This window comes from Armigeres subalbatus, unplaced genomic scaffold (assembly GCF_024139115.2).
Source record: "Armigeres subalbatus isolate Guangzhou_Male unplaced genomic scaffold, GZ_Asu_2 Contig186, whole genome shotgun sequence".
In the NCBI taxonomy this organism is placed as follows: Eukaryota; Metazoa; Arthropoda; class Insecta; order Diptera; family Culicidae; genus Armigeres; species Armigeres subalbatus.
Window position 1 is genome coordinate 3996 of NW_026942683.1, and position 11384 is coordinate 15379.

Genomic DNA, 11384 nt, shown 5'->3' on the forward strand with positions numbered 1-11384 from the left:
CGCTTCCAAGTGAAATATTGGGTAGGATTTTTGCGAGTTAGTTAAACTGAAAGAGGTAAAACTAATAGGCCTCTCCTCTCCTTTGATTTCGTGAGCAATCACACCACCTAACCCATAACTGCTAGCATCTGTCACAACAACAACAGGCTTTTGCGGATCAAAAAACTCCAGAAGTTTTGAAGACAACAACGACTGCTTACTTTCTTCAAACACACGACGACACTCATCAGTCCAGACAAACTTAACGTCTTTTTTGAGTAAACCATATAAGCAGCTTAAACGTGAGGATAAATTGGGTATAAACTTACCGTAGTAATTTATCAAACCCAAAAACGCCTTCAACTCGGTGACATTAATCGGAACCTTGGCTCTACGAATTGTCTCCACCTTTTCTGGACACGGCAACAAACCTTTATCAGTCAACACGTGACCCAGAAATGGCAAACTAGTCACAAACCATTTGCATTTTTGCAAGTTGACTTTAATGTTGAATTTAGAAAGTCTCTCTAAAACCAAATTAAGCTTTCTTAAACAGTCTTCACAATCCTTACCAGCTAGCAAAACATCGTCTAAGTAGCAATAAACTCCGTCAATGCCTTTCAAAACTTGATCCATGACTCGCTGAAATATAGCAGCACTTGAAGAAGCACCTTGTGGTAAACGATTATACAAAAACAAACCTTTGATTGTATTAATCACCATAATTTTTCTCGACTTTTCCGACAACAACAACTGTGTATACGCTCCGGTCAGATCCAAGGAACAAAACACTTTAGCACCAGCTAGTGAAGCAAACATATCTTGTGCCAACGGCAGCGGATAGGTGTTTGGAATGATCACCTTGTTGATCGAAACCTTACAGTCGATCACCATCCTGATTCCGCCATCCTTCTTCACTACAACAATCACCGGTGATGCCCACTCACTTGCATCGATCGGTGTTATGACGCCATCTTTCTCTAAACTCTCTAAATGTTCGACTACTTTGTCTTTTAAACGTAATGGAACGTCATAGGCACGCTTGAAAATCGGTGCTGCTCCTTTTTTCAACACTAGATCTGCCTCAAAACCTTTGATGGGAGTAAACATAGACTTACAAAACACATTGGCAAACTTACTTTTGATATCTTCCACGACACGTTCCTCTGAAGTCGGCAAAGACAGCTGGTTCAGGTTAGCACCACTGCCAAACGTTTTCCTCCATTCAGGGAAGAAGATATCCAACCAATCTCGTCCTAACAACGGTGTAAACGAGCTTCCACAGCGTAGAACAACCAGATTAACGACCTTTCGTCGTACGTTAAGCTCAACCGTTACCGGAATCTGTCCTTCAACAACCAAACGACTTCCATTGATCACTGCCAACTTCTTCGTACACTTCTGCAACGGAATATCAGCGAATTCTCCCTCGTACGTCTCTCTACTGACGACGGAAACTGCAGCTCCACAATCTATCTCCATATCTACTCGTACTCCTTCAACCAAAACTGTACGGAAACACGGTTCGTTGATTTTTCCGATGGAAGAGATCAACATACAATCCATCTTATCATCATCCGAGATAGATCTGTTCAGCCGACGACGCAAACTCTTCTGGTACTCTGTCAACTTTGGCTTTGCTGCTGGAGAATCCACAAACTTCACAGATTTCTTCACCTTATCCTTCATAGTCATAGCAGAAACGACGTGTGTGACCATCTCTGCCACAGTAACTGCAGTGAAACTTCTGCGATCGGGATGAAGAACGATGTTCACGATCAAATGAACCAGAACGACTACGGCTCCTAAAACGCTTATTTGGTCCACGACTTCTACCACGGGATCTACTACGTGACACAACACGCTCTTCTCGCTTACCAAGCCTGTTCAACACACTCACTCGACCGGACTTACGAGAAACCAGCTTTCGATTCACTCCAGCTAGCTCCCTGTTGATGATGATCTTCTCCGCCTTGGCTAGCGTCAGACCTTCCTCATCAAACAAACGTTGTTGAACATCCGGGTCGCGAATGCCACACACAACCTTGTCGCGGATTGCGATGCCCTTAAATTCGCCAAACTCACACATCTCCGCATCTCACACAAGCCGCGAGAATGAAATCCTCCGCACTTTCGGTAGAACCTTGCATTCGTTGATAAAACTTGTAACGCTGGATCATGTCGCTTTCAGTTTTGTCGTATCGCTTCTTCAACGCATCGGTAATCTCCTTAAACGACACCAATTTCAAATCCTTTCCAGGAAACAGAAACTTCAACTCGCTATAAACGTCCTTTCCGCATGCCGCCAGAAACGATGCCTTCTGTTCATTCGCATCCGTCATCTTGTTGTCGATGAAAATCCAGTTCATCTGCTCCATATACTGGCTAAATGGAATCGTACCGGGTATGTACGGCTCAACGTGATTCACTAACGGCATACTGACAGCGATGAAAACGACGATAACTGTGAAAAACGATTAGTTAAATTATCACACAAAACCAAACTAAAAACTTTTTTCAGTGTAATAATCCAAAAAACTTGATCGAAACAAACAGTTGACAAATTTATAACAAAATTTTCAAAACTATTTTGTAAACCTTTTTGCTCAACTTTTTAAACGATTTGCTCCACAGTGCAAAACATAAACTGCTTTCTGTGTCAAACCAAACAAACTTCAACCGTTTCGGATCAATCGTATTCAACGACAAACTTTATCAACGAAACAAACCAAACGTGAAACACAAACAAACCAAAACGATGTTGTTGCTCAACACAAGCATAAACTGTAGTTGCTATTTAACATGAGCATAAACCAATACAACAGTATCAGCGTTGCGAAACAAGTTGCAAACAAACTGATATACACTGTGCGTTGCACTACACTGTTGTTGAAACAAACTCTCGTACGTGACAAACTCTTCGGCTGTGACGCAACAAGTTCTAATTAGATATTATTTATGTGCACAAAGCCGGATCACTGTACGGAAACAAAATGAAACACAATTTCTTTGCTTGCTAGGCACAAGAAAATGGCTCATAAACTGATTTCAACACTTTAACGCAAAGTAAAACACGATTTTCTCTGTTCATTTCCACTATTCGACACTTTGCAGCAAACCTGTGTGAAACAGCAAAACAAACCAACTCCTGCAATGTAGGCAAACTGTTGCTCCTCCGTACGCAATAAAACAATCAATCGCCAAACGGATGAATGGCTCGCTCGCAGGTTCGTCCAACCAGCAGTGAAAAACACCAAAATTTCACTGGGAAACCGGACTACTTGCACTAATTAGCACTTCCCGGGACGCGAAAACAAAATCTCCACCTCGTCGCCACTGTAATATACTCGTGGGAGATTGGGTTCTTTAAACTAATTACTATCGAGACCGTGATACTAGAGTGATACAGGTAAACGCGCGTCTGCTCGGGTGTGCAGTCAGTGATAAAACTGATCTCTTATTTCTTCGATTGCCACTGCTGTACCAGACAGCCAGTGGTGTAGCTAGGGGCGGACACTACATATAAGGACCGAATACAAGATGCTTAGTTGTATAGCTTTTTTTTTAATGCCGTTCAGAATCATAAATTTAAGACATGTGAATTAGAATGATACCGTTAACTGTATGACCACAAAGTTCTCAATTGAACAAATTCTAAACTATTTAGATTTAGACTAAAGAAACTCAAAACTATTCAGATTAGTTTTAGGTATTTCTATTCCATTGTAGGCATGGTAAGGCGACTGCTCTTTGCCTCACATATCCAAGAAGTATACCGTACGATGCGTTTAAAAGTCAATTTGATAGGTGTTTATTTGTAGACAATTTTGAGAAGCATTTGCATCCAAATCCATTTCTCACAATTCCGATGCTTCTGATATTTTTGACACATGTACTGCCTGTAATTGCATAACTGTCCCATCTTCTTCTTCTTCTTCTTCTTCTTCTTATTGGCATTACATCCCCACACTGGGACAGAGCCGCCTCGCAGCTTAGTGTTCATTGAGCACTTCCACAGTTATTAACTGCGAGGTTTCTAAGCCAGTTTACCATTTTTGCATTCGTATATCATGAGGCTAACACGATGATACTTTTATGCCCAGGGAAGTCGAGACAATTTCCAATCCGAAAATTGCCTAGACCGGCACCGGGAATCGAACCCAGCCACCCTCAGCATGGTCTTGCTTTGTAGCCGCGCGTCTTACCGCACGGCTAAGGAGGGCCCATGTCCCATAACTGTCCCATATGAATAGGAATTCCAGCAGAGATGGGACAGAGAGGGACAGAGGCAGTGTATTACTGTAACTCACGCATTTCGTTTTCTATATTTACATTACTTTTATTCCAAAACTTGAAGGAAAATATTTCAGAATTAAAACCAGACACGCAAACGTGTGCATTGTTTTGTTACAGAATGGACTTCTGTTATATTATTGTTTGTTAAACTAGAATTTCTTCAGCAATAGTTTTTCATGCAACTGTTTTTTTTTCAAAATTTCCAAAAAGGAGGACATTTTAGTGCAAAAGGAGGACATCTAGTTTTTAATGAAAAAGGAGGACATGTCCTCCTTTAGGATACCATATGGTCACCCTAATTCCATGGGTACATAGATTGACACTAGTGTAAGGTTTCATGGATTTCTTATTCTACATTCGTGAAGTTCGATTTGATATGGAATATAACGTCGGGTGCCTAATCTACTGACGCCATTACCCATGCTATCCGGTCTTTTACGAATGAAATAGTTTTATATTGTATCGTCTCGATGGCTCAAATGCTCGTACAACTCTTTGATTTAGTTGTCCTTTTCGACGTTTTGGGTGCTGATGTCGTTCAGTCACACCTGTAACATTTGTGTTACACGTGCCAACTTATTCGCCAGCTGCCCTATTTTCTTCTCCAGGGGGTCTCCAGTAGCCTTGCGAGCAAAGGCGTAGAATTGCCAATTCGGAAATGGCGAGTTCGATTCTCGGTTCGGTCTAGGATGTTTTCAGGGGGGAAACATTCTCGACGGCAGCAAAATAAAATTTCCATAGAAAATTAGAAATTTTCCATAAACAATTAGGAAATTGCCAATGAAGAAATCAGGGTATGATCAATAAATAAATATAAAATTTCCACAAATAAAACAAAGGTTCCATAAACAATTAAGAATTTTCAACAAAACAAAAATAAATCAGCACTTTTTAAAGCAAAAATTGCAATTATAAAAGAAGAATTTTCCATGAAGAAATCAAAACGTTCCACGAAAAAAATACAAAATTTCCATAAATAAATTAATATTAGCAATAAACAATTACAAAATTTGCCACAAAAAATGCTTTTTTTTCCAAAAAAAAATTAAAATTTTCCACAAAGTAATCAATAAAGAGCAATTAAAAAAATAAGAAAATTTCCATAAAAAATACACGAAAGCAATAAAGCTGATGAAATTTTACATGAAATTTAAACGCTTTCAAGAAGGCGTTATTTATGGAAAAAAAAAAGCACAGCGTGATTGTTTTTATATTTCTTTATGGAAATTTTCTATTTTTTTATTGCTCTTTATTGATCATTTTGTGAAAAAAAAATATTTTTATATGGTAGAAATATATTTATTTTGAAGAAAATTTTGTGATTTTTTATTGCTAATATTGATTTATTTATGGAAATTTTGTTTTTCTTTTTTTTTCGTGGAACATTTTGATTTTTTAAGGAAAATTCTTCTTTTATAATTGCATTTTTTGCTTTTAAACTGCTTATTTAAGTTTTGTGGAGAATTCTCAATTTATGGAAATTTCGTTTTATTTGTGGAAATTTTATATTTATTTATTGCTCATACCCTGATTTCTTTATTGGCAATTTTCTATATTTTTTTTTGGGAATTTTCAAATTTTTAAGGGGGAGTTTTTAGCCATTCTCGACTCCTTGAGCATAGTGTATCCATTGTACTTGCCTCACAAGATATGCACTCAGGCAATGGCGGGCATGGAAAAGCTTTCAATTAACAACTGAAGAAATGCTATTAATCGTCTATTAATAATTATAATATTAATAATAATTATAATAGAATACTGAGTTGAAAGGCAGGTTAAGTCTCTGTTGGAATGCAGAGCTATTGAATAAAAAGAAGAAGAGAGGAAAAGAAAAGGAAGAAGAAAAAGAAGAAGAAAAATAAGAAGAAAAAGAAATAGAAAAAGCAGAATAAGATGAAGGAAAGGAAGATGTATAAGAAGAAGAAGAAGTCTATTTTCTCCTGTTTCTCGGTAAGTTGTGCAGTCATCGCATTCATACTGGTCTGATGCAATTTCGGCTAAGCAGTTACTTGGGAATAGCTTCCATTTTAAGTCTCAACTCGCTTCCATGCATCGGCAGTAGCCAAGTTGTGATCGACTTTGGTTCTAATCGCGTCCATTTCAGCCTTGGGTTGGACGTTGCCGTCTAGATGGACGGTGACAATTCTTACAATTTCTGCAAAAGGGTGGATTATCGTATGTTTTCTTGCCTTCATGCTTATGTGAGCAATTGAAACAGCGCTTCGGAGTAGTAATATTAAGTCGAGAATGTCCATTAAGGTGGCACTTTTTCAATTTTTTTATGGGCCGCCCTTTTATTCGGTTCTATTTGATGCCCTGATGCTCTAGTCAAAATTTCAGCCAAATCGGTCAACGTTTGGGCGGTGCTAAACTTGTTGGATGTCTATATGGAAAAATGTATGCAGAAACAGCGAAAAACAGGGATTTGCAGTTGGATGGCATAATTTACGTTTAAGAACCATGATTCTCATTCAGTTCTTGTAAAATGAAATACGAAATGTTATGCTGAAAACCACGAGAATATTAAAGTTTATTAGGCAAAGATATTAGCATTTTACTGGAGTGTTGTAGGTGTGAATTTGTTTCTTTTTAATGGTAAAAGAAACGAAATTTGCTCAAACCCCACTTCAGAGAAATGCTAATAACAAAGCCGGGCAAACTCTAATCTTCTAGCGGTTGTCTGCATAACATTCTGTTTTAATTTTTTCAAGATCTCAATGAGTATCATAGTTCTTTATCGTAAATTGTGCCGTTCAACTGCAATTCACAGTTTTTGGATGTTTCTGATGCATACATTTTGCATATAAACTTCAAAAAGAGCTTAGCACCGTCCAAACGATGACCGATTTGGCTGAAGTTTCGTCCTGAGCATCAAATAGAACCGAATAAGAGGGCGGTCCATAAAAAAATCAAAAAGTTTTTTCCATATTAATTTGAGCCACCCTAATGTCCATACTCAAAACTGCTGAAGCAAAGCATCGAATTTGGGTAAAATGGCCTTGTTTTGAAGTTCAAAACTCCGATTTTTGCATTCGTGGGGTATCCCAAGTAACAATTTCCATGCTTCTTGGATTTATTTAATTCTTATAGCGGATTTATAATAGCATTCACCATAGCTAGTTGATCAGTTTTATTGGCGATCTTATAGTTATCAATAAACCTCTCATAAATATTCTGAAAAAGCTTCAAACGTCAACCGCCTATTGACCTTATGAGCGGCTCTATAGTTGCGATGGAGAGCGTGTTAAATCCTATTTTCATAGCTAAATTATCCACTTTCTTTACGTCTAATTTCCTCCTGCAAGGAAGGAAGAAAGAGGAAAACACAATCAAAACAAAACTGGATTGAATAAAAACAATCCAGTTGTAATTTTAATTATGGTTTGTTTACTCTTTCTTCTGCTGGCTTCGGCATTGGTGCTGAGTGTAAAACACATCTCTCATTTCTATATGTCAATAAACTGGTTCAATTCCCAAAATGGCTCAGTGATGTTAACAATGCCCAAAATCGCATATTTATCACATACTAGTCGACCCGGCAGACGTTGTCCTGCATAGTAGGCGAAAATACGCGTTCTGAACTGCCTATGCGAAGTTTCGATACGATTCTTAATTTTAGGTTTTCAGGATTTCCTCAACTTTACTCGTGATTCTCGCATGAGAAAATATCATATAAACCCGCCGGAAACGATAACAGACATATTTGCTGAAGGAATGGAGAAAATCCATCCAGCCGATGTCGAGTTATGCGGATACGAACACAGACCATTTCATTTTTATTATATAGATGTATAGAAAGCCCAACAAAGCTCTTCTTGTCTTTTAGTGATTTTGGATCGACTTTACGTTTTTCTTATATTCTTTAAACGGCTGGTCAGTCTTATAATTTTTACAACGAGTTTATTATTTATCTGACATATTTTCCCCTTGGAAAATTCACAATCACCGTGTCGAAACGTCGGCTAAATAATAAGCTCGTTGTAAAAATTGTAAGTCTGAGTAGCCGTTCAATACATGTAGTTCTTCTTGTCTTCTTGTCCTCTTGTCTTCTTGTCTTCTTATCTTCTTGTCTTCTTGTCTTCTTGTCTTTTTGTCTTCTTGTCTTCTTGTCTTCTTGTCTTCTTGTCTTCTTGTCTTCTTGTCTTCTTGTCTTCTTGTCTTCTTGTCTTCTTGTCTTCTTGTCTTCTTGTCTTCTTGTCTTCTTGTCTTCTTGTCTTCTTGTCTTCATGTCTTCTTGTCTTCTTGTCTTCTTGTCTTCTTGTCTTCTTGTCTTCTTGTCTTCTTGTCTTTTTGTCTTCTTGTATTTTTGTCTTCTTGTATTTTTGTCTTCTTGTCTTCTTGTCTTTTTGTCTTCTTGTCTTCTTGTCTTCTTGTCTTCTTGTCTTCTTGTTTTCTTGTCTTCTTGTCTTCTTGTCTTCTTGTCTTCTTGTCTTCTTGTGTTCTTGTCTTCTTGTTTTCTTGTCTTCTTGTCTTCTTGTTTTCTTGTCTTCTTGTCTTCTTGTCTTCTTGTCTTCTTGTCTTCTTGTCTTCTTGTCTTCTTGTCTTTTTAGAAGAATGGTTTGTAAGTTGGAAAATATTTCCTAATGCTTAGGATCTCTGTGCAAAGGGTCCACATTATTCGTTCTTCCAGGTTTGATTCACGAATAAACAAACAAATTACAAAAAAAATCTGCAAGTAAGAAAACTCTCGATGGTCCTCTGAAGTATTTAAAGTTTTTGTTTTTGTCGAAAATTTTGACAGATCGATTAAGTAGAACTTTGAAAAATCATTATGTTTAAACCTTTTTGGCGGTATCAATTGGTATCGATATTTTGATAAATTTAAAGAAACTTAAAGAACCGGTTCGCCGGGATGGATTATTCGGATTATTTGTTGCTCTCTTGTGATTGGTTGATTTTGCCCTTGGTCGCAAAATTATTATAAATTATTTTTCAATAGTTTTACATTTAAAAATGGTTACAAAGAATAAATTCGGTCGGTGCACACTTAAAATAAATCGCCGACTTCGATAAAATTTTACCGAAATCTCAACCGCTGAACTGTTCGGTAAATTATTTTACTGATTTTCGGTGATTTTAACAGTTGAGCAATGGAAAAAATTCCAAAAAATCTGTAAATTAATTTAGTTGAGATTTCGGTAAAATTTACCGAATACTGTAAAATGAGCTAAGTGTGTATTAATAAACATCTCGAAAACGGTGTCAGGTCAAGGCCGAATGTCATTAGGCCGAATGGTCATTAGGCCGAACGGTCATTAGGCCGAATGGCCATTAGGCCGAATTAGCAAAAAGAAGCAAAAAGTGAGAATGAAAAGTTCTTTCTTCATCTTACTCCTTCTTCCTTCTCCCTTCTTGCATTTTCCTTCTGCAATCTGTCTTCTTCCTTCTCCCTTCTTGCATCATCCTTCTGCTAACTGTCTTCTTCCTTCTTCTTTCTTTTTTCTTCCTTCTCCCTTCTTCTTTCTTCATTCTTCCTTCCTTCATTCTTCATTTTTCCTTCTTCCATTTTCCTTCTTACTTTTTAACTTCCTTCTTCCTTCTTACTTCTTTCTTCTTCCTTCTTCTTTCTTTCTTCTTCCTTCCTTCTTACTTCTTTACTTCCTTCTTCCTTCTATCTTCTCCCTTCTTCCTTCTTCCTTCTTCCTTATTTCTTCTTTCTTCTTTCTTCTTACGTCTTACTTCTTTACTTCCTTCTTTCTTCCTTCTTTCTTCTTACTTCTTTCTTCTTTTACTTCCTTCTTTCTTCTTTCTTCTCCCTTCTTACTTTTTCCTTCTTCCTTCTTTCTTCTTCCTTTTTCCTTTTTCCTTCTTTCTTCTTCCTCCTTCCTTCTTCCTTCCTTCTTTCTTCTTCTGTCTTTCTTCTTCCTTCTTCCTTCTTCCCTCTTCCTTCTCCCTTCTTCCTTCTTCCTTTTTCTTTTTTCCTTCTTCCTTCTTCCTTCTTCCTTCTTTCTATTTCCTTCTGCGTTCTACCTTCTTCCTTCTTTTCTCTTCCTTCTTCCGTCTTCCCTTTTCCTTTTTTCTTCTTTCTTCTTCATTCTTCCTTCTTTTTTCTTCCTTCTTCCTTCTTCCTTTTTCCTTCTTCCTTCTTCCTTATTCCTTTCTCCTTTTTCCTTCTTCCTTCTTCCTTTTTACTTTCTCCTTTTTCCTTCTTCTTTCTTCTTTCTTCCTTCTTCTTTCTTCCTTCTCCCTTCTTCCTTCTTCCTTCTTCCTTCTTTCTTCTTCTTTATTCTATCTTCATTCTTCCTTTTCCCTTCTTCCTTCTTCCTCCTTTTTGCTTTTTTCTTCTTCCGTTATACTTCATCCTCACATCGCACTACTCACTTCTCACTCCCCAGTTCTCATTCGGCCTAATGGCCATTCGGCCTAATGACCGTTCGGCCTAATGACCATTCGGCCTAATGACCATTCGGCCTTATGACCTTCGGCCTACCCCAAAAAAAATATTACTGAATATGTTATTTTTTGAACAAAATTATAACTCGTTGTGTTACATAAAAAGGGGTGAAAATAGCTTATACTATAACAAATTATGTTCTTGAAAAGATTATGATTATCCATAATGTAGGCAATTAACTTTGTCCAGCTGTTTCTACTTTGAATATAGGTTCAAGATATACTGTAGGTGGTACCTTCGTTTTTCCAATTAGCATCTACCAAAAATGTAGGCAATTTTTTTTTCGGTAGAAATAAACATAACACAATCGGTGTACTTCGTTCGGTTACGTATTGCTCAATAACACCGTTCCTTCTTTCGCATTTGTATGCACGGATGTGAAAGCTTGCGAAATGGCAAAGACTCATCTATTTTGCAACACATCCCCAGTAAATGGATTGCTCGAAAACGGTAAGGTCGGTAACGCGTCATATAACCCACCGATACAAATTGCAAACCTGGCATGGTACCTTCGGTAGATGGAGTGGATTTTATCTTCCTATACTCATCGCCGCCGTGCCGTATAGAGAGATGAAAAGAAAATCAAAAGCAAAACTCACCTATCCAGCATCTTGTGCTTGACTTTTCGTACCCTCGAGCAGCTGCGGCAGATGTGCGTCGTCATCCAGGGGCTGCCCCAGCCAGGAACCGGGCGAGTCATTCCATCTGGGAAGCA

At 37.8% G+C, this 11384-nt stretch overlaps 1 protein-coding gene across 1 annotated transcript; it reads right to left on the minus strand.

The window, feature by feature from the left end:
* Positions 1-599: 599 nt before the first annotated feature.
* Positions 600-2417, minus strand: LOC134203459 (uncharacterized). The gene is made up of 5 exons (XM_062678337.1): positions 2082-2417; positions 1858-2023; positions 1119-1784; positions 700-1070; positions 600-650 (listed from the first exon to the last, which is right to left on the minus strand). The coding sequence occupies exons 1-5, from the start codon at positions 2415-2417 to the stop codon at positions 600-602; spliced, it is 1590 nt and encodes a 529-aa protein (XP_062534321.1).
* Between the last annotated feature and the right edge of the window lie 8967 nt (positions 2418-11384).

Excerpts from the sequence above, each read along its gene's own strand:
- LOC134203459 (XM_062678337.1), bottom strand. The coding sequence starts at position 2,417 with ATGCCGTTAGTGAATCACGTTGAGCCGTACATACCCGGTACGATTCCA. Across the intron at positions 1,785-1,857 it reads GAGTGTGTTGAACAGGCTTG|GAGCCGTAGTCGTTCTGGTT; the intron begins GTAAGCGAGAAG and ends TAAGCGTTTTAG. Across the intron at positions 1,071-1,118 it reads TGTCGTGGAAGATATCAAAA|GTTTTGAGGCAGATCTAGTG; the intron begins GTAAGTTTGCCA and ends CTCCCATCAAAG.